Consider the following 27,254-nt stretch of genomic DNA (forward strand, 5'->3'; position numbering starts at 1 on the left):
CTAGTTTGTAAGGCAAGAAGCCAAAGGATAATGTAATTGACACACCCAGCTTGCTCCCCAATAAAGCAGTCTTTTTACAGCTTAAGAGTGCCGAGAGTGCTTTCTCCTTCATACTCATTGCAGGAGTGATGGAAACTTCTGCCACAGACTCCAATGGGCAGTCAATCCATGCAAAATTGCAATACTCTTTTGCAGTATTTAACACAGCACTATCATTCTACCAGCAAACTCAGCTGTTTAAATGTTATAAATGGGCACACAGCACAGTAGTAATGGCCCTTAATCCAGGAAAAATATTGTTTGTATATATTCTCAAATCTTATGGTAATCAATCAGGAGGGAGAAGGAAGAGCTTCTGATCCACTCGACTTCCTTGTTTCAAGTATTCAAAAATCAATAGGGGAGTGGATCACTAGTCCCAAGGAACCAGGGTGTGCACGGACAGTATAAGGTACTGTAAAAAACCCTCAATCACGTTGTACTGGGATCGATGTTAGCGGTATATCTTCGTTATATGTAACGTGACAGCATCATCATTGGGTTTTGCTGTAATGCTTTCTCCACCTGGAGAACATACCACTGGTTATGTTGGTAGTGATCGTAGAAAGAAAAAAGGGGGGAGAGTGAGTCTTAGTGAAGTGATTTGTGGTGAAAAGGTTATACTTTAAAAGCCCACAGAGCCAGTAAAAACAATTTTTTTAATCGTACTGGGTGTTGGGGGATTCGTAGGTCTTTGGTGTGCACTCAGGGGTGAGTTAGGACCCTGTGCATTCTAAAAAAGTGTCCATAAAAAGGTCGACATGTTTCAGCCCTTCTTCTGCCCCGAAGGGTCAGGCGGGCTTTCTTCAGGACCTGGGTGGTGAAAGACTTGTATATTCACAATGTCTTTATAGTGAGAAGAGTTGGGTTAGATAGTCCCAGAAAAGTAACCGTTCGATTGAACCTGTTTCCCTTGGTTGCGGGCAACAGCGGGTCTTGTTAGGGCGGTCGCATGCGCTCTCTTCGGCGCCGAACTTCGGTTCTGTGCTGACTCTACCCTCGGTGACCCGGTACCATGCGACCGCCCTAACAAGACCCGCTGTTGCCCGCAACCAAGGGAAACAGGTTCAATCGAACGGTTACTTTCTGGGACTATCTAACCCAACTCTTCTCACTATAAAGACATTGTGAATATACAAGTCTTTCACCACCCAGGTCCTGAAGAAAGCCCGCCTGACCCTTCGGGGCAGAAGAAGGGCTGAAACATGTCGACCTTTTTATGGACACTTTTTTAGAATGCACAGGGTCCTAACTCACCCCTGAGTGCACACCAAAGACCTACGAATCCCCCAACACCCAGTACGATTAAAAAAAAATTTTTACTGGCTCTGTGGGCTTTTAAAGTATAACCTTTTCACCACAAATCACTTCACTAAGACTCACTCTCCCCCCTTTTTTCTTTCTACGATCACTACCAACATAACCAGTGGTATGTTCTCCAGGTGGAGAAAGCATTACAGCAAAACCCAATGATGATGCTGTCACGTTACATATAACGAAGCGGAGAACGAAGATATACCGCTAACATCGATCCCAGTACAACGTGATTGAGGGTTTTTTACAGTACCTTATACTGTCCGTGCACACCCTGGTTCCTTGGGACTAGTGATCCACTCCCCTATTGATTTTTGAGTATATTCTCAAATCACCAGAGCACAAAGAAGCATAGAGACACTTGAACCACAAACATTGGCTGCTCGCTTAACAGCTGACACCACCTGAATACAAATCGGTATTTTAGTCATCTTATGATCCAGTAAATACACCTAAGCAAATAACGAACGATTCACCCTGGGGCTGATTACTTTGTTATGTGAGAAACCAACGCCATTGAGATAGAAGAAACAGAGGTCAAATAATGGCTTGCAGAAAGACCAAAAATGATCTTCGAATGTAAATAGGGCACAGTAACACTTTTCCCAACTCAATAGGTCAAAAAACATACACTTGTCTCCTCTGATCAATTAACTCTAGTTTGAAGTAATAACAGCCCATCATCCAACTACTTGAGTAATGGCTACTGGTCTCTACGCCATCTGCTTTGGATGGTCACAAACTCTGGTTCTTGCTCCCAAAATAAGAAAATCATGGGTAGCACCTTCAAGCAAATTAACAAACAAGTGAGGAACTCCAACTTTCAAGTCATCCATCTCTAGCAAAACAACCAAGGCAAAGAGCGAACTACATCAAGGACACTCCTTTGGGAGTTTCTACGTCGGGAGTCCCTTCATTTAGAGCCACTACATTTTAAGTAAGTTTTTCTACTTCTAAACTCGGCATCTCATTACATCGCAGGTAAGTATTGTTAAGTAACTATAACCTAAAATACAATTTATGCCTTGAACCTAAGATCAATCTATCTATCTGTCTGTCTATATATCTATCTATCTAAAATATCTTACCTATGTGTTCACTGAAAAAGCAACGGTTAAAGTAACATTATAGTTAGCGTGATAAAAAGATCATTTTTCGTTTAATAAAAATCCTTTGAAATTCACTGAAAAAACCAAGGATTAAAGTAATGTTAAAGTTAGGTTAATATGTCAGTGACATTTGAGATGTGGTCAGTGATGTCACATATGGGTGCCGATTCCGATCCGGGAAAAACCGTGTACGAATCGTCGTACGGAGTGTTTTCTCCGTATGACTCGTACCCGGTAAATAAACCGTACAAACTAGCAAGTACGAATCGTACGGAAATCCTATTTCCGTACGAATCGTACAAAAGACCGTACGGCGAAAAAACACGTACAAGTCTGCTCCGGGACAGCGCGAACGCGACGTCTGTGCAGATTTAGGCAGTGTTGTAGGGACCGGCAAGTACGATTCGTGCCCACAGCAGTCCGTACGGCTCTTTTTTTACATGAGCCAAAAACTGCCGGAAAAGCCGAGTATGCTGCGATGCACGACGAAAAGGGGGTCCGGTACGCGACGTACACGCCACCAACCCCATCGTACGTGTCATCATGTACGGTGCGTACCCCAACATTGCATGTATACGGAGCGTACATACGCGCTGTTGGGGTACGCACCGTACATAGGCCAGCAGTGCGTATGTACGGTGCGTATGTCTGGAGCCCCCCCACCCGCATATGTCCGCACCGTGCACCACACCCGCATATGTCCGCACTGTACCCCAGCTGTACCCCAATCCTCGCATATGTACGGTCCGTACTGGCATCGCGTATGTACGGTTCGTACATACGCGTGGATTGGGGTACGGCTGGGGTACGGTGAGGACATACGCGGGTGGGGGTAATGTGCGGACATACACGGGTGGGGGTACGGTGCGGACATACGCGGGTGGGGGGGTCCGTACGACTCGTACCCCGGGCACAAGTATACCCGGGATACGAGCCGTACAAAGTTCGCTCCGTACGTGACGTTTTCCATACGCTTGTGTATTCGGAACGCCGGTACGGATCGGACTTGTGCGCTCGGACTTCAGTTTTACGATTCGTAAGTAAAACTGTCCGTGGTACGTCTCGTAGACATTTTCCCGATACGATTTGTATGTATTTTTTACGTACGAATCGTACTTCACCGTTTGTACGGGACTTGTAAGATTCGTACGTAAAAAAATACGGATACGAGTCGTACGGGAAAATTATTTCCAGGATCGGAATCGGCACCTTGATGTTATAGACCTTGTCATGAGTGATGTAATATTTGAGGCTATAAGCAGTGCATGGCAGGGGCGTGAGGTATAGCTAGCTCTGCTATTTATAGCTAGTGATTTTCTGTGGTGTTTTTAGTTCAAAACATTAATGTTGTCACTAACATATTCATCTAACTATAACGTTACCTTATCCTTTAGTGTTTTCAGTGAATGTCTCAGGTTTATTTTAAACAAAATCAGATCTTTTTTATCACACACAACTATAACGTTACTTCAACAATTGTTTTTTGTGTCTTGGGCATAAAAGGAATTCCAGCTTCACCACAGGTTAAAATCCCTCTGGCTTGTGCAAAAATATGTGAACTTTCCAACTGTGTTTAACATTCTCACTTTCAGATTTGGTGGGGAATGTATCTTGGAGAATTGCAAAGTGTACCGTTCACCTTCTCAGGAATGAGTGCACCTGATGGTGTTTAGCTAGATGCCCACACCCTTCCACATTCCATCAAAATGTTTGATTTGCTCATTTTGACAGCGGTCAAGATGTTTGTATGCAGAGTATTCCTCTGTGGCTTTTGCTCCCTCTTCTTGTCCATTAACATGACTCGTGCTTGACGAGTGAGAATTCCCTTCTTGCTTGTCGTAGGGGTTTAAAGACCTGGCTCTTCTAACTCGCTATTTAGATTACCTTTCCAATATCTACACTACGCCTGCTCTGCGCCATGTAATCCCTTAGGGTAGATGTGCACATTACAAATGCCTTAAGTAAATAAATACATTTCTTGTCTCCAGCTGTGGGATGGCATCCTGTGTGCTCTTTCTATAGAGAGGAAAGAGCATGAGCCTTTCAAAGCCACCTGTTGTTTTGTCCCAATGAAGATGTAAGTTACGAACTGCACAGACGAAAGAGCTTTGAACCGAATGACTGTCAAAAATCATTACTCCCGTGATTAATCACACAACTATTATCAACTTCATAATGCAATAATCAAGACCTCAGAGGGGCTTGACATTTGATTCAGGTGAGTGAAGTGAGTAAGTGAAAAATGGAGTTCAGACTAAATTTGTATTGTTTGAGCATTTGGTAATGTCCTATGGACTGTGTAATGCCCCCAGCTTTTCAGTTCTTTATGAATCAAGTTATATGAGAATTCCTTGACATCTGTACAGCGGTCTATATAGATGACATATTGAATTATTCTAATTCAGAAGAAGAATATGTGAAACATATAAGGTCAATTTTAGAATGTTTATGAGATACTCTTTTGAATGCCAAACTAACAAAAATATTTTTTCATGTAACCATAGTAGTACACTATAATATTTGGTTTATGTACTGTCAACATTAGGAGTTGCAATGGATCAGGAATTAGTCAAGGCGATAACAGATTGAAAATCACCCGCCACACTGAAGGATGCAGAGTTTACTGATATTTACAGACTTCTAAAGGCCATAGACCATTTTCAGCAATTGTTTCCCCAATAACTACGCTGCTAAAGAGAATGGTGTGCTTTGTTTGGACTGATGAGTCTGAGAATGTTTCCCAAGTATGGAAAACAAAAATCACTAGTGCACCGATCTGACCATTCAGATACCAGTAAACCTTTTTTTAGAGGTGGAGGATGTGGTTTAGGTGGTAGCAGGAAGAGTATTGACTCAAAGGAATCCTGGAACGAGGTACCACATCTTGTAGTCTTCTTCTCAAAGAAGGTATCCCATGCTTAGTGTAACTTCAATATCAGCTCGAGAGTTGTTAGCCGCTTGTGAGGAATGCCGTCAATATCTGTTGAGAGTCCGGCATACATTTACGATCTTAAAAGATCATTGTAACTTGCAGTTTTTTAAGTCAGCGTGAGCCCTGTCTGCTCAACAATTTAGGTAGTCTTATTTTTCCAATGACTATGATGTCATTTAATTCTGACTTGGGAGTAAAGATAGAAAAGCTGAAACATTATCCAATTAAGGTTGTCATCGAGGATGCGCCTTCTATTGCACCTTTGATGTTTCCACCAGAGAAAATTGTTGGAAGTCTTTCAGTTAGTTTTCATGAAGATTTACAGACAGCTTATTAAATTTTAGATCATGATTGCCTGATGTGCCAACCCACTTCTTTCATGATAAGACCATCCTATAGTCCTGTACTATTCCTGTAGTAAGTGAGATTTCCACGAACCGTATAGCAATCTGTGCTTATTTAACTTTACTGGAATCTTCAACAGTAACTTAATTAATATGGCAGCTAATTTAAAAATATTATATGTCCGGGTAAATCTTATCACAAGTGTTTTTTTAAGGAAATGGTTCACTTACTACTTCCTCTCTTGTTAGATGGTGTCAGTAACTCTTTTCATATCTCGTTAAAAGATGCCTATCCAAATTTAGACATATCTGGAATTAAACTTGATAAAAATGGGACCAGAAGCCTGATTCTGCATGCATAGAGGAAGTGAGACCACCCTAATTCATGTACATAGTAGGCTACTGGAGGACTTGGAAACGGGAAAAATTGCCATCCTGGTTTTTTGAACCTCTCAGCTGTTTTGGCACACTCTATCATGTGGGACCCCAGGATCAATCTTTAGCATGGTAGGAGGGCAGGGCACTGTCGGTATATGGTCTGCCTTTTGTTTTATCTAACCACAAGTGCTGTCTGAAATCTGAAAGTTCTTACTTCCCTGGTGTCCTGTAGTGTTTCACAAAGCTAATCTCTGCCACTTCCATGAGCCAATCAAATTGTAAACCAAAGTATGAGTTGCTCTACTAATTTTGAGTGTGTTTCCAAATTTAGGCTGAAGATAATCAGATCATTCTACAAATACCAGCTGACATCTCAACTGACTTCAACAGATTTAAACTAATTTAGAACAGAATTCAGGACTGCAGAGAGACCAATTGGCTTAGTTAAACTACTGCTAAAAATTATACTTTATTCTGTGCCACACCTCAGACAGTTTTGGCTAGCTGCTCAAACAATGTATCTATTTCAGCTCAACAGCACAGCATTGTGAATGCTTAGAAGGGTAAACCTTTTGGGAGTCCAATTTGATTAAGAGATGAATATGTATGCCCGGGTGAATGTTTTTGTGAGCTGCACATCTTATCATCTCGAACTACTTAGGAATTCCAGGCTTTTTTTTAACTGAATTTAATATACTGAGAGGGCAATAATTATTCTACAGACTAATTACTTCAATGCTCTGAATATTAGTTAACTTCGATACTTTCTGCTGCAGTTACAGGTGCTCCATAATTACACCGTACACATTTCTAAGAATGTTCCTAAAACAATGTGCAGGATCCGGATCTACATTTGTTGCTTGTTGAGGCTCGCATCAAGGACAACATTTCGTCTATGACAAAGCTTGCGCTACATGAGAATGCACCTCAATATTGTAGCATTGTCTTTTACGAACCTATCAGGGTACTACATTTTGAAGACAGGGATCTTCTTATTCTATCATATAATCGAAAGGGATTTGGAGTTAAAAATGCCTTAGTTCATTCAGCCCTCCCCTGGTAAAGTTTGCCGAAAGGTCTTCATAAACCATCTCTTTTATGACATTTAGAAAGAGATTCAAGACTGAGTTATTTGAGTTGAGCTACTGGTTCCTCTTCCAATTACTACTTTCCCGTGTTTTTGGATGTGCCTTAAAGTGTGTCAAGAGGCACTAAAGAAATCTATTTGAAACTAGAATTGGTGGAAGGCACTCTAGAGCCATGGGCAATGTATCTAGGAGACCACATACTAGAAGTAGAGTAATGAAATAGACAAGAGACTCTAAAAGGGTGCTAAAGAAGACCTCATGGGCATAAAAACCCTCCTGCCAAGATCGAGAAGAGTAGCAGAATAAGAGACTAGAGCTCTAACCACTATACGCCCCATAAGTAGAGAATATTAGGGCTGGACTGCAACAGAAAATTCTAGTGGTAGATGCACAGAATTCAGTCTGACAAATATGCAAAACCTTTGGAAATAAAGAGAACAAGCATTGGCAAATCCAATAGGTCTAACCTTTATGACCTATTGGTTTTGCCAATGTTTTCTGGCAAACCAGCGTCAATAAAAGGCAAGAAGCTTTTTGAAGATTCTGCACAGCTTCAGCAAAAACATTTTTTTTTAAAGGACAAGAAAAATCATGCTGCTACTGGCCGATGAGGGTTGAAACCCTGAAACCATGCTTGTTTCCGGTCCAGGAAGGACCTGGCCTGGCAGTTCGGTCTGGACTGTTCCCATGGGGAACAGGGTCAAGACTGATCTGCGTATTGCTGAGTTTAAACAGGAATAGCATAGGGAGCAAAACAACAATGGATTTAGGCCCAGATCTCTGTACTGGTGTGACTGTTTGACATTGTTCAACATTCTGTCCATCAATTGTTCTATTTGCATTTGTCACCCGAGTGGGACGAGTATGCCCAGACGTGGGTCCATGGTTCTCCATGCCACTTGAGTCAAGCTAGCCTGGCTGATGAGGGGTGAAACCCCAAAACCGGTCCTAGGATGCTTGTTTCCGGTCCAGGGAAGACCTGGCCTGGCAGTTCGGGCAGGAATGTTCCCATGGGGAACAGTGTCAAGACTGGTTTGCTTATGGCTGGGTTTAAACTGGAATGGCGTGGGGAGCAACAAAACGATGGATTTAGGCCCAGATCTCTGTACTAGGGTGAATGTTTGACATTGTTCAACATTCTGTCCATCAATTGTTCTTTTTGCATTTGTCACCCCAAATGGGACGGGTATGCCCAGACGTCAGTCCCATGCTCTCCATGCCACTGGAGTTCAGCTAGCCTAGCTGATGAAGGGTGAAACCCCGAAACTGGTCCAAGGATGCTTGTTTCCGGTCCAAGGACAACCTGGCCTGGCAGTTCGGGATGGAATATTTCCATGGGAAACAGGGTAAAGCCTGATTTGCATATGGCTGGGTTTAAGCTGGAATGGCATGGGGAGAAAAGAAACCATGGATTTATGCCCATATCTCTCTACTGGGGTGAATGTTTGACATTTTTCATCATTCTGTCTATCAATTGTTCTTTTTGCTACTGACGCCCACGTCATTCAACAGGCATGCGCATACATGATGACATACGCACATGCATCTGGAACGGCGCTGAATGACATGTGGTCCATTTTGTTTATTTTTTTATGTACTGATCCAAGATATTGTACTCCACTTAGCACAGAAAATAGTGAAAATAATTTTAAATAGTACTTACTTACTTACCACTCTTGCCTGATTGTTGGTCTCTATGACTGAAAGCCTGAGAGAGCTTCTTACAAAACATCCTCAAATTCACTCAATTGATTAGGTCCAGAAATTTCGAAGTGCAAAAGTTAGAGGGCCCACCAGTTAGACCTGTCAGCCCTAGGGTGGTCTTCCTCCAAACCATTTGTCTTCTCCCCTACTGATTTGCTGATTTTTTCTTTTTTTGGGGAGGGTGGCTTAGGACTCTGTGTCCATTACTACTGCTAACCAGTTCTAAAGTGTTTGTGCCCACTCCTTAAAATATGGCAAAATTGGCTTACCCCTGATTGGTATATTTAAATTACTTATACTTGGTTTACTAATAAGTGGTTCAATTTACTTATAATTTACTTATTAGTGAAGTCTTATAAGTGGTTCAATTTACTTATAATGTACTTACAAGTGAAGTGGTATACCATATACCCAGGGCTGGCATATTAAATGCTACAAGTGGGCCTGCCCCACTCATTGTGCCACATATTTAAGTACCATCTTAAACCTTGTCTCAGGCCTGCAATTGCAGCCTGCATGAAATGTTAAACTGGCATTTCGACTAATAATAAACCACTTGTCAGGCCTAAAACTCCCTTTTTATTACATATATGTCACCCCTAAGGTAAACGCTAAGCATCCCATAGAGAAGGGTCATTGTGTTTAAAAAGTTAGGCATGTACTTCTAAGTTTCACATGTTCTGGTAGTAAATAACTCACAAATTCATTATTCACTATTGTGAGGCCAGCCTCTCCCATACGACAAGATTAGGTTACCCAATTACATTTAATAAGTGATCGTTTTTGTTTGGAAGCAGATGGAAATATCATGTTTTGTGTCTAAGGAATTGTAATTTAAAATCCTCTTTATTGGTAAAGTCAGATTTAAGTCACAATTCTGAAAATGCCACTTTTATAAAGTTGCCATTTTTCTTGTCCTTACCATTTGGTCCCTGCACCCTGCTTCACGTGACTAGGTGCAGATGGCATTTGTGTATTCCTCCCAGACAGTCTCCCGATAGGGGGTCTGGGTGTTGGCAGAATGGCCATCTAAGTAGAATGGGGCAGAACTGTGTACAGCCCCACTTGTACTTCAAAGACCCCGCCCCGGCTCACACACAATGGGCCATCCAAGCAAAATGGGTGGTGGAGCTGCGCTCAGCCCCATTTGCACTTCAAAGACCCTACCTCAGTACACACACAAAGAACTTCACACTAGCTTATGTGACTACAGACAGCCTTGAACTAGGGCTGGGAGGAAGGAATTGCAGACACTTCTATGGGGGAAAACTCCAGAAATGTATTCCACTTCAAAGATGGCACCAGGTCAAAACTCAAATCCTTAGACCGACTCTTCAGTTCACATCTGGACCTCTCAGAGGACTGCACTGCTGCCTGAGGTCTACTGTATACTTCAGAGGACTGCCGTGCTGCACCAAAAGAGGACTGCCCTGTTGCCTGAAGTATGCTGTGTGCCCTTAGATGACTGCCCTGCTGTCTGAGAACACCTTTCCTGCTTGAACCTAAGACTTTCAGAGTGACTCCTAGTGCTATTTGTCTTGCCTTCTGATCAGAGCCTCAGGGACAGAAAAGGCCATCTTGAATCTGCACCTGGATACTCCTGGCCCTCCAAGTGGTACCCCTTCAGTTCTAGACCCTTTGAAGTTGTGCTAAAGGTGGCCAGAATGCCCAAATAAAAAACCTGGGACTTAAAAAAAATCTGTCAAAAAGTCCTCAGAGAACCGATAAAAGACCGAGACGCACCTCCTCATCAATCCGCCCAAAGTGCACTGTCGGTGGGCCTGACATCTCGGCAGCTTCCACTACGTTCTTCTTTTCCTGTGCAGTCTCTCCTCACAGAAGGGGCATCGGCCTAGAGAAGCCCTCATCAGCTACAGCCTGCAGCGTCACTTCGCTGGAGATTTTTGACTTCCATAAAAGAGATTAAGTCTGGACATACTAATCTTCACCATGACTTTGTCCAGCAGCTTAACGATGTCTTCTCCTCGGACACCGCCAGCTGCCATTCCCCCTCGGCTTTACTTTCTCAGACATCTTTCTTAAAAAATTCTCCAAACTCCGAAAGATAAGCGGAGATGGGTTCCAAGCCACTTTGTGTATCTGAACCACGTACCAATGCAATTGGCCATTACTTTTTACTTAGCCACTGTTTCGCGCAACTAGATGTTTTAAGTTGGCGCTTTGATCTTTTAGGAGTTATACTTCACTTTAAACTTAGAAAATTGATAACTCCAGTTCCACTGATTGGATGGTTGTTGTTTTAGTGTCAGAAAATTTATAACATTTACTCTATGTTTAAATTGGTGTGGGGCTTTTCTTGTTCTGTGTTTTCACTTTATTACTGTTTAAGTGCTGCATAAATACTTTACACATGACTCTAAGAGAAGCCTGACTGCTTTTGTGCCAGGTTACCAGAGAGTTAAGTACAGGTTAATTTAGTGACTATTTGTGGTTCTTCCTGACCAGGATCGTGACTGGAGCTTGAGTAGGGTTTCACGTACCTCAACCAACAACCCAATTTCTCACACCACCATTTTGTCTTCCATGCTTTACGTCCAATGAATGGTTATAAAGACCCTGATTGATTCCCCACTTCATGATTACACAATGTACAAGAGCATTGGCAGAAAAGCAACAGCACACTCTAAATACATTATTCTGCGGGTTAGAAACCTTTGAAAACTTGATGATGCCACAACTATTTGTGTAAAAATGCACTGGATACTAGTGGCTGACAGGATTGCATTTATGATCCTGTTCCTATTTTATCGATATATATTCTAACATGCATTCAACTAACTATTTATGCCAGATCCTCACACTCTACAAATATTCACAAGGGGACAGAAAGATGTATTCGTTTGTGATCTAGCATTTAATAAATGTACTCATTTGTAATTGTCTTTCAAAAGTTCCTCTTCAGAAATCAGAATTAACACTTTTCTAATTCTCTGTCTCCACAGCAGTCACCTACCAGGAAAATTTAATATAATTACTTAGTGATAATTTTTCATGTGTAAGAACTATATAACAATGCACATTAATTAACCCCTCATTAATATTTTTATGGTGAAACCATCCACTTGGTTTGTGGTAGAACAAGGGCAATCAAGCCCAGCAACCACTAAAATACAGGAAGTAAGTTGTAAGAAGGCAGGCATTTATAGCTATAGGTCTTTCCCAGTTTACACTGGCTATTGTGCATTTTGCTCTTCCTTCAAGAATTAAGCAGCTTCTACAACAGGCTAAAATGTGTGTGCGTTGTCCCTAACAGTGCCTCAAAGTATTGGTGTGACAGAGATCCAAATCCTTGTTCAAAAGAGCACTAATTCTATGTCAGAATCAGACGCAAGGATTATGCACCAAACTTATTTTATCCCAACTCCAGCATCATTTAAAGTATCATTAATACAAAGGAGTAGTTTCTTACCTGTAACTCCAGTTCTGTAGTAGAGGTATCTCTGTTATAGTCATAATCTATGAATAGTCCCGCCCATGTGCGGGGACCCCGGAGCAATCAAAAATATCTCTTAAGCTGTCCTGCATTTGCAAACCTGCAAAGACACTTAAGAGACAGACAAAATAATACAGCCTAATAACAATATGGCTGCACTGGCTAGCACTTCCTCTGAAGTGAACACAAAAGCCAAAATAAACTTTAAATGTCATTTTTATTCACATCTGACATGTTCCTTTATTATCTCACACTCCCTTCACCAAAATCCCTTTAAACAATAGAGAGGAAGGGGTGGACAGACAAGCCCTATAGGCTGTCATTATGTGTCTGCTAAAGGGATACCGTGCCTTTAAGGAACTCTCCAGAGACCCCCGGTATCCCAGGATGCACAGCCAAAGCAAGTTACTTTCAGTTCTTTTTGAAGGTGTATAACAACAGGCCTGATACTGCCAGTTTACTCCACCGGGGAGGAGGGAGGGTCGCTTATGACTATAACAGAGATACCCCTACTACAGAACTGGAGTTACAGGTAAGAAACTACTCCTTCTGTAGTAGGGGATCTCTGTGTATAGTCATAATCTATGAATAGAATGGCAAGCCCATCCCAACCAAGAAACAGCGGTGGAGTAAAAAACCAAAACACCAACAAATTACTGTGCAAACAAATTCCTCAGCGAAGCCTGTCCAACCTGCACATCTGCCCTAGCATCAGAATCCAGGCAGTAATGCTTTGTAAACGTATGGACCGACTTCCAGGTGGCAGCCTTACAAATGTCAGCAATTGGAACATTCCTAAGCAAAGCTGTAGTCACTGCTTTGCCCCTAGTCGAATGCGCTGTAGGCTTACCCCCTAACGTCTTATTAGCTTTCTGATAACAAAGCTGAATACAGGACACAATCCATCTGGAGATGGACTGTTTTGAGGTAGCTAGACCAGTTCTTACTGAACCATAATTTACAAACAGTTGATCCGACCTGCGGATGTCTTTTGTCTTATCTAGATAGAATTTCAACACTCTACGCACATCTAGGGAATGCAGAGACCTCTCCGCTGGAGAGGAGGGATGCTGAAAAAATGTAGGCAAAGTTATCATTTGATTTACATGGAAATCAGATATCACTTTAGGTAAAAATTTAGGATGAGTACGCATTACTACTTTAGAAGCATGGAATACAGTATACGGCTCTTGACAACACAGAGCCTGAATCTCACTTACCCTCCTGGCCGATGTAATGGCCACAAGGAAGGCAGCCTTCCAGGACAAATGCTGCAAAGAAGCCTTATGAATAGGCTCAAAAGGCTCCCTCATTAATCTGGACAACACCACGTTCAATTCCCATGGTGGAGAAGGTCGTCTAACAGGGGGAAACACCTTACGCAAACCCTCCAAAAAATCTTTAATCACAGGGATTTGAAAAAATGAGGTTTGGGAAGGGCCCTTTCTACACGCAGTCAAAGCTGCGAGATGAACTTTAATAGACTGAAAATTAAGCCCAGATTGAGCTAACTGCAGCAGATAAGGCAGAATAACATCTTCTTTACAAGATGTAGGCTCAATGTCCTTTGCCGTGCACCATAAGCAGAATCTCTTCCACTTATAGGCGTAAGAAGTCCTCGTGGACGGTCTCTTCGCCTCTTTCAAGATCTCCATACAGTCCTGAGGTAGGTTCAAGTGTCCATACTGTACTAGCTCAGGAGCCATGCTGCCAAACTCAAGGATGAGAGATTGGGGTGAACCATCTGTCCCCCGAATTTTGTGAGAAGGTCCGGCCGACACGGCAGGCGCCGGTGTGGTAGAACAGACCGGTGAAGAAGGTCGGTGAACCACCATTGCCTCGGCCATTCCGGAGCAATCAGGATCATTCTGGCTCTGGATTGCGACAGCTTGATCAGCACCGCCGGAATCAGGGGAATGGGTGGAAAGGCGTAGAGAAAGCTGTTCGACCAGCTGATCCATAGGGCATTCCCCAGCGTCCCTGGTTGGTAGTACCTGGACGCGAAGTCGCGGCATTTGCTGTTTTCTGCCGTAGCGAACAGATCGATATCCGGAGTGCCCCACTCTGCGAAGACGTCTCTTAGCACGTCGTCGTTTAGCACCCACTCGTGATTTTCTAGAACGAGCCTGCTGAGCGCATCGGCTTGGGCATTCTGCACTCCCGGCAGATGGGTTGCCGTTATCGTCAGGTTCCTGGCCACCAGCCAATTCCAGATCGTCTGTGCCTCCCGAGACAGCGTGCGTGAACGGGAGCCCCCCTGCTTGTTGAGGTAATACATGGTAGTAGTATTGTCCGTCTGAACTAGCAGGGAGTTCGTCTTGAAGGAAGGATGGAACGCCTTCAGGGCCAAGTGTACTGCTCTGATTTCCAAAAAGTTGATGTGGTAAGTCATCTCCGTCTGCGACCATATCCCCTGAATCTGAAGAGGGCCCGAATGCGCTCCCCAACCCTGGAGAGACGCATCGGTCACTATGGTCTGGACCGGAATATCCTTGTGAAAGGGAGTCCCCTTGCAGACATTCTCTGAGGAGCACCACCATTTCAGAGACTGTAGAGCGTGTTGGGACAGAAGAATCTTGTCCTCCCAACGCCCCCGCCTCTGGTCCCATTGATCCTCCAGACATTCCTGCAGAGGCCTCATATGCAGACGTGCATTGGGGGTGAGAAAGATGCATGAAGCCATCGACCCCAGTAAAGAGGACACCGTCCTCACTGTAGGAGAGTGGGCTGAGAGGAGGTGCAGGGCCTTCCCACGGATAGATAAGCGTCTCTCCTCCGAAGGACACACGCTTGCGTTCAAAGTATTGACTGAGGCCCCCAAGTACTGGAGACACTGCACAGGGATCGGCACTGACTTCGACATGTTGATGTGCAGTCCCAGGCGATGAAGCAAGGCAGCTGTCCTGTTGAAATGACACTGGGCTTCCTGGTACGTGGAAGCTTTGATCAGCCAATCGTCCAGGTATGGATACACAAACACTTTGTTCTTCCGCAAGTGTGCTGCCACCACTGCCATGCACTTGGAGAACGTCCTTGGTGCAGACTTCAGACCAAACGGGAGTACTGTATACTGGTAATGGTTGTTGCCTACCAGAAACCTCAGGAACTTGCGATGCTTTTGTGCGATCGGCACATGAAAGTAAGCGTCCTGCAGATCTATGGCGCACAGCCAGTCTCCTCGATGCAACTGAGGGTAAATCTGATGCAGGGACAACATACGGAACTTTTCTCTGCGGATCCACTTGTTTGCTTGACGCAGATCCAGAATAGGCCTGAACTCGTTCTTGTCCTTTTTTCTGACGAGAAAGAACCTTGAGTAAAGACCTTTTCCTTTTTGCCTCAAAGAAACAGCCTCTATCGCCTTCTTCTTTAACAGAATGTCCGCCTCCCGCTGGAGCTCTCGTACCATGTAGGGAGAGCGCACTGGTGGAATCTGTGGAGGCGGGCTGGTGAAACGAAGACTGTACCCATTGCAAACAATATTCAGCACCCACTTTTCCTGAGTTATTGTTCTCCACTCTGCCAGGTAGTATTGAATACTTCCCCCCACCGGAGCGGGTAACGGATGAGAGGGAAGTGACCTTTCAGGGCTTCGACCCGGCTGGGCCCTTGGTCCCCGACGAGGATTGATGTTGCCCTCTGCCCCGCTGGCGCTTTTGAAAGGACTGCCTCGGGAACTGTTGTTGTTGCTGGTGCTGCTGTTGGTGACCAGACTGACGCACTTGTCCGCGTTGCTTAGAATAACGCCTACCATAGGAACGGAATGGTCTCTTCTGTTCCTTGGGTTTCTCCAACCCTACGGCCTTCAGGGTTTCTGCTTCGGCCTTCATGCGGGCCATTTCGTCATCCGCATGAGACCCGAACAACGTCGTGCCAGAGAAAGGCAAGTTAGCAATCCTTTGCTGCGCTTCAGGCTTTAGAGAGGTAAGTCTCAGCCAGGAATGTCTCCTCATGTGTACTCCATGACAGTACCCATGGGCCGCCAGCAACAATACATCCCCCGCTGCACTGATGATCTGGTTGGAGACCATCATGCCCTCATTCAACACCTCCTGGAAGTCCTCCCGTTTATCCCTAGGTAGGGAGGCAGCAAACTGTTGCAGGGAGTCCCAAAGCGATCGGTCATAGCGACCCAGCAGAGCGGAGGCGCTAGCAGCCTTCATAGTCGTGGCTGACGTAGAGCACATTCTCCTCCCCAAGGAGTCCATCTTGCGACTCTCCTTATCCGGAGGAGCCGTTGAAGAGGGCGTCGTGGAGTGCTGTTTCCGAGTCGCAACCACAATGACAGAGTCCGGGGGAGGGTCCACCCTGAGGAACGCCGGGTCCGAATCCGGGGCCCTGTACTTTTTCTGCAACCGTGAGGGAGCAGACTTCACCACGGCTGGTGTCAAGAAGACCTCCATGGCTGGTTCCTCCAAACCTGGAACCAAAGGAAGGAGGGGGCGTGATAGGTGAGCCTTGTGCAATGTCTCAAATATCACAGAGGTAGTGGGAACCGGTACTGCCACTGAGATTCCCAATTTCGCCGCCCCCCTCATCAGTACATCCTGGAAAGTGGCAATATCATCCACCGGCGAGATTCTAGTAGGCGGTGTTTCCGACAATGTGGGGGAAAGCCGTACATTGCCAGAAGAGTCCGTATACCTCGTGCCTCTGGAACGAGATCTATACCTCCGTCGTCCATGCCTTGTGTGAGTGGAAGATCTGTGTCTGCTCCGTGACCTCCGGCGAGATCGAGAGCGTGATCTCAGTCTGCGTGGGGTCTTAGGAACCACCGGTAGCCGAGGAGACGGCGGGAGCTGTGGCACCGGAGGCGGCGGTGGCGGAGGTGGCGTAGGTCGCTTAGGAGGAGGAGGAGGAGGAGGAGGAGGAGGAGGAGGAGGCGGAGGAGGCGTAGGAGGCTTCTGAGGCAGCGGCTGAGGGAGAGGCTGCGGAGCTCCATCACTCCTTGCAGGAGAACCCGGACCAGCACTGTCCGGACTTCCGTCCACCCTTCTCTTCTTGGCGGGTCTATCCCGTGCTGAAGTAAACGAGGGGGAGCGTCCTCTTCTCCTAGATCCACGACTGGATATCGTAATCACCGAAGAAGTGTTACCAGATGTCCTCGACGTCGAACTGAGCGTCGACCTCATACGGCTTCTCCTCGCCGTTGACCGCAAACGGCGTCCCCTCGGCGTTGAACGGTGGCCCCTCAACGGCGAACGGCGGGTCGACGGAGAGCCTCTCGACGTCGACGGCGATCTCCTTCGCCTCGACGGCGATCTCCTTCGCCTCAACGGCGATCTTTGCCTCGACGGTGATCTGTGCCTCGACAGCGATCTGTGCCTCGACGGCGATCTGTGCCTCGACGGCGATCTCTGCCTCGACGGCAATCTCCTTCGCCTCGACGGCGATCTCCTTCGTCTCGACGGCCTTCGCCGGTGTCTCGGCGTCGATGTCGTCGGCGTCGATCCATGAGCCGACGGCGAAGGAGACGAGCGGGTTCGCCTCGACGGCGAGCTGCGCTGTCTGTGGGGCTCGGTACGACGTTGATGGTGTGTCGACGTCGACTGCGAAATCCTCGACGGCGACCTAGTCCTAGGTCTCGCCGGCCCCTCTCTCGACGTCGAACGTCGAGAACGCCGAGATCCAGAGCCCTGGATCGACGGCGAACACACCGGTGCTTTACCTCTCGCCGTCGACGTCGTCGCCTTTGACGTCGAACGCGATCTACCAGCCGGTAGGTGTCGTTTCTGCTCCTTTTTCTGCCCGGAGGTCCCTCCAGGGGCTGAAGCATGGGCAGAGGAAGGGGAATGAGATCCTCCATGCCCCGAAGTCCCACCTGTTCTCTGCTTCTCCTGTCCCTGAAGGCGAATCTTCTCTCTGTCTCTCAGGGTCCTCTTGGAGAAGGTCTTGCAGATGTCACATGTAGCAGGGACATGTGAAGATGATAAGCAGAGAATACAGACATCATGTGGGTCCGTCTTGGCCATTTTCCTCCCACACTCAGGGCATTTATCAAATTAAGCCATGCTGCTGAAAAGAGAGTGGGTCAAACTGCACCAAGCAGCAGAGAAAGGCTCTAGACGTCGAATGAACAAACTTTTATCAAGAAAAAAACAATTTTAGTCACAAAAACCACCCAAAAGGGTAGAGCTCAATGCTCCAGGGTCCTGCTAGCAGGAGCCGGAAAAAAGAACTGAAAGTAACTTGCTTTGGCTGTGCATCCTGGGATACCGGGGGTCTCCGGAGAGTTCCTTAAAGGCACGGTATCCCTTTAGCAGACACATAATGACAGCCTATAGGGCTTGTCTGTCCACCCCTTCCTCTCTATTGTTTAAAGGGATTTTGGTGAAGGGAGTGTGAGATAATAAAGGAACATGTCAGATGTGAATAAAAATGACATTTAAACTTTATTTTGGCTTTTGTGTTCACTTCAGAGGAAGTGCTGGCCAGTGCAGCCATATTGTTATTAGGCTGTATTATTTTGTCTGTCTCTTAAGTGTCTTTGCAGGTTTGCAAATGCAGGACAGCTTATGAGATATTTTTGATTGCTCCGGGGTCCCCGCACATGGGCGGGACTATTCATAGATTATGACTATACACAGAGATCCCCTACTACAGAAACAGTGTTCTTACAAAGATCAAATAATATTGAAAAACAAACTACTAATGCCAGAACCATTTGTTCCAAACCCTGTAGCATGAGGAGTGGACACTCTTCTTCAGAGCAGCCACAACTTCCTCAGAGATGTCCTCTCCTCTTTCTCCTCTGGCCGCAAGATGAGTACCTCATGGAAATATTGTAGCTTATGTGTCTGTTTTGAACCTCCTTACCCTGCTGATTTGCTGTGTACCCACTTGCTACAGTAGCACCTGGGTCCTCCCCCACAATGTCGCATCAGAACGTCGTTTGCTGATTGTATGAAGGCTGTTACCATGCACCGCAGTCTGGTCCTCTTACTGCCTGAGGGTACAGAAGAGCGAGCTTTTTCTGTGGTGTTCATGTGCAGGCATAGAGTTGCCAGATAGACACGGACTGGCCAGCCCAACTCTCTGCACTCCATATGCTTTCCTTTTGTGGCTTGTGGGCAATATATATATATATATATTATAATATAACACCTGTCAAGCTTATTAATCTGTAATTGCGGCGGTGCGGCACTCTTGCCCTGTTTGGGACAACTTTCTTGCTGGTACTAATCTCGAGGGAGTGGCAGGCCTCTAATTCCCACATCTCTACAGGGCTTGCTCCACCAACAGGTAGCTGTTAGGCCAAGTTACTCCTTCTGAACCTTTGAGGCAGCACTGAATCACAGTGGCAGTCCTCTAATTGTATCTCCGGCAGTACGGGGCTTTTACCTAGCACAAGTCCCAGTGAAGGTCATTGTACTAGCCAGCTATTTTAGTGATCATTTGAGGCCAATGGCAGAGTTTTTTTAAGAAGATCGATCTCAATAAGGAAGTTGGGCTGAACTCCTCCTTACCCGATAGCTCTTTTCCAGATGTAATTGATACCTCAGTGTTGGAAGACCAACAGCCCCTGGACAGAAAATTGCTACTTCTTACAGCAGCCCATCCTGAAATCCTACATAGGATGGAAGATACTCAGGTTCTTTTAAATCCTGAACTCCAGGGACCCAGCTCTCCAACCTCAACTTCTAAGAAGATAAGGGCAAAGTCCAATCCAGCCAGAAAGGATCCCCATGATACCTTTGAGCATCTGCGAGATGCCTTTCTCAAACATTCCTGCCCCACAAGGAACTGTATCCTTTGTACCAGAGGCTTCCTGGGCTCCACCCTCCTTGAGAGTCTTCGGGTAGACAGAGGGTCACAAGGAAGGGCTTCTAGTGAGGAACTGAACCCCTGCCACCCAAGGCAGTCTATTCCAGCATAGAAGCGACAAAAAACTTCAAATCTGGCTCCGGAACACCCTAAATAATTGAATTTGTTGAAGCCGGAAGACCTCTATTACCCCAGGTCCTTGGAGTGGTCTGGCAGAAAAAGTCACCCAGTATGTGGCGTATAGGTTGAGGAATCCTCGCAGGTCAGGGTCCAATTGAAAGCGGAGTGCCTCGTTCTTCCTTGGAAGGGAATATTGAGTCTACTAAGTAGATCGATGGTAAAATGGTCACTTTTCTATCAAATGTCTTGAGGGGCTCCAAGAAGGGGATCAACAGGTCCTGAAGATCCTGTCAGGGTAAGTTTTTTTATGTGGTGGGCCCTCTCACTCAGATTTTAGATATGGCAGAGAAAGCCAAGGCTTCGGATGATGTCATTGCCCAAGTGATCCTATCTGGTTGGGCGCAGGTGGGAATTTGCCTGCTGCACTTTCCCTACAAAATGCGAACGATCCCCCCTGATACAATTTGACCTTGGGTTATATCATTGCACACGTATTGTCAAAAAATTTAATGAACCCTTCAACTACTCCTCTTTCCACACAGAACTGCCCATACCTAGTCTCTTTCATAGCCAATGACTTTGCTTGTGTTGTTCCTTTAAGATCTCATTACTTTACACCACCTTTTGTACCTCTCTTTCCTTCTCACCAACCACTTTCGCCTGCTCTTTCACTAATCCATTCTTTTACCCCCTTTGAAATGCTGATCTCCATCCATCAATAAATCAGTCCAACCGGTTCCCCACCAGCCTTAGAAGCCCATATATCCTCTTGTTCTGACGAGCAATACACTCACTCATCTCACTGTATTTGTCATTAAATCGCTCCTGTTTTTTATCTTCTTTAAATGAGAAGCAGCCGCCCTTCTTCACTCAAACCACATTTCTTACCCTTACAAGTTTCAGTCATGCCTTACTGCTGCAATTCCTGTCCAACTCTGTGAAATGACTGGTGTTCATCTGGTTCAGTATCCACATCCTGAACACAGCCTACTAAATCCCCTCTTGGGATTCCAATGCCAATAGAGTTTACTGAGCTGCATTCAATTTCCTCACCAAAGAACACCACACCTGCTCTCCACCCTCATGTTCCTTCATGTTTCTTCTGTATTTTACATTTCTAACTACCGCAAACATCTGGCCACTCACTTTCGTCCTTGAGGTGGACAGCTCACCACAGGTTCTCATTTTATTTTTCTAACAGACACTTCTCTGTCTTCTGGAACTTTTCTATCTTGCAAAACATTCTACTCTCTGTACGTTTCCCCTATAAATTAATCCTTAGCCTTCAGATCTTTCACTTTGTTCCATTGTCTGTGAGACCCTAGCTTCCTCACTTGGGTTCTTCTACTCCCTCACCACAGATCACATAAAGGTCTGCTCTTTTCTCACACTAACTCCCCACCTCCGTTCCACAACCCACAACTCACTCACAGCCATCCACAAGTGGAAGGCCTTCTCCTCTCTCCAGTTGTATTGAACTCTGTCAAAACTGAGATCAGCTGCATCATCTCTTCAGTCACACTCCTCAACAGTGCTGATCCTCATTTCCATACCAAACACAGCTTTAATGACATCCCTCTGCCACAGAAGGCATTTCAGTCTCCTCCAAATATGTAAATTTGACCCAATCCCCATTCAATCTGTCAAGTCATTGATAAAACCAAAGCCTGAGCAAACTCACCTTCTGCAATAGTGTCTAACTACAGTATTCCATCACCCAGCACAGATATGATCATCTACTGTGCTACATGCAGACAGTTCAGTCTTCCTGATTTCCCCAACATCTTGCTATCACCATCAAGCAGTTTGTCACTCTGCAAGAACAGTCCGTACTCAAGTTCTCGGCCTTGGTCTGACACACAATGGCATCAGCATCTACTACTCTTCTTGTGCCATATGTTCAGTGACCCAACATCTTCATCTAACCAGTAAATCACCAAGAATAATATCCTGGTTAGAAGCCGCTGCACTTCTTGCCCCTCACTCATGGAATCTGCACTTCATAGACTTAAGTGATGTATCCAATTTGGGCATTTTTAGATAGTGCTGCGGTGCTCCCAAGGAATCTCTGAGCTTATCAACAGCCTTCTGCCTCCAAATTTGCACCTGTACATTGTAATTTATTTTTCATATGGCCTGTGCTACTTACTGTCCAATATCCCTCCTCCCCCCACCCACACTGCAAACCTGTTAAAGGTAACTTGTTCTCTTACTATGTCTTTGCTAAATTTGGTACAGTGTTTTGGTATGATATGTTCTTGGAAAATTAAAATAAATAACTACAATAGATGTCTTGAATCGGAAACACAATTGGTAATTGTGCATCCCATGATCTCATTTTAAACATGTGCGTAACAAATTTATGATAGTAGTACCTTAATCCTGCTGATCTTCTAACCACAAGGAAGGCATCTACTGCATAGCAAAACAACCACCAGAAGCAGGCACTATAAAGCAGCTGTATCCACATCTGCAGAAGAGAAACAATGTTTGTCACTGGCAGTCATAAAATATTTGCTATGTCTAGACTAAGGTTAAATGTTGAATTGTATACAATGTCTGTGGCAATTGTTCTCTCATTAGAACATTAGGACATTTAGGGCAGGGAAGAAAACTGGAAATTTCCACGGTCTGATCCAGAACAGAAGTTTCTGTGTAAAATATATTTAGACATTTTGGGTATAGCTGGAAAATATCTTGCACACATTCACAAATACTGCTTGTACCGTGTCACACCAGAAATTTTTAAATATACTGTAAATTCTGCAACATTCATGCTCCTTCTCTCCGTTCTATCAAAGAGCACACGGCCTTTACCAAAGATCTAATAATAGTAAAAAAATAACAATAATAATAATATTAATAATTATGTTTTATAAATGTAGCAGAGTTGTGAACACTTTACCAAAGTTACAGATGTACGCCTGAAACTCTGACATAAAATGACCCTTTCAACCTTTTCCGAGATGCCTGATAACGGGAGTGACTCTGGGAGATGAGGAAACCAGCAAAGATCCGCCCTTTTCTCCATCTCGTCCCTAATAAAATTGCATACATGGAAACAGGGAGTCTTTAGCTGCATTTAGAAATGTATTATATTCTCCTAGCCTATGGAAGATGACCTACCCCTTAAGAATTATTAAACAAGAAAAGGTCCACAAGGAACTTATTTGATTTAGTACATTTATCACTAAGGAGTAAAAATTGTACTCACAACCGATTGAATCAAGAAACAAGAAGAAAGTATACCAAGGAATCTTTCACTTTGCCAAAGGAAAATACAATAAATGCAACTACTTAGGTAGCCTGGAGAGCTTATTTACTTCAGCCGAAGTAAATGTAATTTATTCCATAAATCACAATTATATCACAAGCAATTTATATTTTTTTCAGGCACAGGTGTAAAAAGTGAAAAAAGTGAAGAATTAAACCCAGTGAAGTGATCATAGCCTACAAGGTGAACATAATATTTAGAAGGTCTTAAAAACAACAATGAGAGGCATATGACAATATGACAAATCTTTTTTGCTCTCCCTTGGTTGGTGTCGACGACGTTTCAACCCACTCTGGATATGGGGTCTCTTCAGGACAATTATCTGGGGACTGGTTGAGCGGTCAGGTTGGACGCTTTACTCGTCACTTCCAGAATAACGGTGTAATTGAATTTAAACCTTCACACTGACGCATTACCCGTCTTTGTCTGTCCGCGCGTTTTTCATTTTGAAACCGAGCTGCGATCCTTAAAGACAACGGACACAGCGGATTAGTGTGACTGTTAATACGGTGTAACTGAATTCATATCCTTACACAGACGCCTTACCCGTCTTTGTCTATCCGCGTGTTTTAAATTGGAAACCAAGCTGAGATCCTTAAAGATAACGGACACAGCGGATCAGATAGATTTGCAAGCTTCATTGGATACGATCAAGCGCATTCAGTTGCCCTGTTCCTATTCCTTGTCGTGAGCAAGGAGATACAAAAGTACCAATAGTCCCCAGATAATTGTCCTGAAGAGACCCCATATCCAGAGTGGGTTGAAACGTCGTCGACACCAACCAAGGGAGAGCAAAAAAGATTTGTCATATTGTCATATGCCTCTCATTGTTGTTTTTAAGACCTTCTAAATATTATGTTCACCTTGTAGGCTATGATCACTTCACTGGGTTTAATTCTTCACTTTTTTCACTTTTTACACCTGTGCCTAACAAAAATATAAATTGCTTGTGATATAATTGTGATTTATGGAATAAATTACATTTACTTCGGCTGAAGTAAATAAGCTCTCCAGGCTACCTAAGTAGTTGCATTTATTGTATTTTCCTTTGGCAAAGTGAAATAATCCTTGGTATACTTTCTTCTTGTTTCTTGATTCAATCGGTTGTGAGTACAATTTTTACTCCTTAGTGATAAATGTACTAAATCAAATAAGTTCCTTGTGGACCTTTTCTTGTTTAATACAAATACCCAGTTCACAAGGACATATGGGTCGCTCTTGTTTCTTATAAATATTGACTACCCCTTAAGAATGCCATTAGAAGGTTACACCAGAACATTTCACCTTACATGTTTTTTCTTTGATTTAGAGGTGTGAGGTTATATTATGAACCACCACGAAAACAGGATATGGAGATGGGTGTATAGTACAGATCATTTCATGTTAATATCTAACACATCTGAGGTGTAAGAGGCTGATTAATTTTTTCTGGGGTAAGTGTGTCTTACTTCTGACATGAGTGTGAGTTACACCTGAATTTCCGTGGGTTGTGGCATCTTTCTGCAAGCTTTTGTCTGCAGAAGAATATGTGACCTCTTCATGAATTTTCCGTGAGTAAGCATGACCTACTTCTGGAAATGTATGGTTAAATCACACATAAGAGAGGAGTAACCACCCATTGTATGAGGGTTGAGACTCAAGCCCTAAATGCCACATTCTACTACTGACAAAACATGACATTTATTTGCAATTTACGTTTTCAAACAGTGGAGGTGTGGGTGTCCATTCAAATATCAGCTGGTCTAAAAATTAAATACCCTGGAGCAAATCTTTTCCATTTACCAAATATTAACACTTGGTAAGACATGATTTAAACATGGGATATAAATTGACGAAAATGCCCCTATTTGGTCTCTAAACAGATATCATTCTAATTTTGACTTTTCATTAAGCGTTGCCATATGCCTATATCTGTAAGAAGCATGCACCAATTATATCTGAAGTACTCCTCTTAGAACAGACAAATAAACATACTACAATGCGATGTACTATTGTAGGTATTTATATGGTATTTCTATAGTTCGATCCTAGCCAAAAGGCAACGAAGAGCTGTACATTTGTCAAAGGCACGCTTGAATTCAGCAAGTAGTAGTAAAGGAAGCTAAGTTTTGGATGGTTAATGCATTGTGATGAAGTGATCTTTAAAGAGGTGAGTCTTCTACTCTTCACTAAATTGGAGTAGCATTGCGGCGGTCCTCGATGGATACGGAGATATCGTTCCAGATCCTGGGTGCATAGATGGAAATGGCCTGTTGTTTTGTGTTTTCTTTTTCACACTTTTTAGTCTGCAGACTGATGGTGTCTTTGCTGTGGTTGGGCAGAGAACCACCAGAGATGGTGAGTTTTTCTGTCAGATAAGCAGGGGTGTTAGGTTTAATGGCTTTGTAAATGATGTAGCTGGTTTTGATGATGGTGCAGCCTGGCAAGGGGAGACGATGGTGTTCCATCAGGTTTGGGTGTTGTGATCATATTCTTCAGGCCTTGCGATGGCATCACACTTAACTAGATGTGTGATGTGTCACTTGTACTTTAAATTTGTAGGTAGATGTGTCTTGCTCGCTCTTTGAGTGTGAATTACTTCAAAATGGAAGATTCTCATCCATCTAAAATAGGCTATCAGCCAATCACATCTCTGCAATATGCTGATGACAGAGTACTCCTGAACCAAACTGGAGTTGGGTTACAGAGATTAATAGATACTCTCAAAAATTAGAGCAAAGTAAACAAAATGTCAGGGGAGAGGAGTTGGCCTAACAGCTAGGGTGGTCGACCTCGAATCTGGGGAACTGAGTTCGAGTCTCGGCAGCGACGCTGAACATCCTTTGATTCCTCATGTAATGCAACTGGTGCTATGTAAAGCACTCTGATACCTGATTCGGGTCAAGTTCGCACTATATAAAACTGTAAAATAAAAATAAAAAATATTCCGGGAAAAAAACATAAGTGGGAGCAAAACAACAAAGCAAGGAGCAACTGTGTCAAGCCAAAAAACAATAAATACAAGTAGTTGGGATGATCGAGGAGAGCATCTTCAACACCAAAAAATCACATCCCTACTCTTTGGTATCCAATCGCTTCTGAAATCGATTAAGAATCCATCACTTAAACCAATTTCTAGAGTAATAAAAGCTGCGCTCATTCGTATCATTTAGCACTGAGGCATTCGCGGATAAATTTGGCATTTTTTAAATGAAACTGCAAATAAAACCTACTGCTCCCTACTTAACTTAACCCAAAATGTCATCGCCAACAATGATTAGGCTAGAATTCAACCAAATTGAACAACTTGTGCAGCTTTTCTAAAATATACGCACACACTAAGTACAGCAAAAATGACAACAGTGAAGTCTCTCATTTGGAAGGAAGTGAATCCTGCTCCACCTAAAAAGAATAACCCCTGCACTAAAGCCTTGAATGACAGTCTGCAATGGGAAGGAGCCCAGGGTCCAGCCGCACTATCACATGCTCTGTTCAAGAAAATGCTAAACAAAGTGACAAAAGGCACTTCCTTCACCATAGAGAAAAATAATTTCACTAAAACACATCAAGCATGGCTTGTAATAAATTCTTATAGGAGTCACCAGTGCAGAGCTGTTTGACTGAACCTTTTAAATCTCATTACAAAATTAGGCTGCTGTAGGTTCGTCTGGGTCGCCTCCCATCCCCTGATTTCCTGCCTAAATGGGTGGAGAGGCCCGTCCTGCAAACTTGGCAGCTATGTTCTCATTCTCCAG

General features: G+C 44.1%; 1 protein-coding gene across 1 annotated transcript in view; it reads right to left on the reverse strand.

Annotated features, from left to right (window-relative positions):
- GPR143 (G protein-coupled receptor 143) overlaps positions 1 to 27,254 on the reverse strand; it is a 350,633-nt gene that overhangs the window by 278,939 nt on the left and 44,440 nt on the right. The window contains exon 3 of the mRNA XM_085622133.1: positions 22,622 to 22,716. Within this exon, the coding sequence (XP_085478259.1) occupies positions 22,622 to 22,716 (95 nt within the window). The remainder of the gene's footprint in view (positions 1 to 22,621; positions 22,717 to 27,254) is intronic.

Source organism: Triturus cristatus, chromosome 8, assembly GCF_964204655.1.
Source record: "Triturus cristatus chromosome 8, aTriCri1.1, whole genome shotgun sequence".
NCBI classification, from domain to species: Eukaryota; Metazoa; Chordata; class Amphibia; order Caudata; family Salamandridae; genus Triturus; species Triturus cristatus.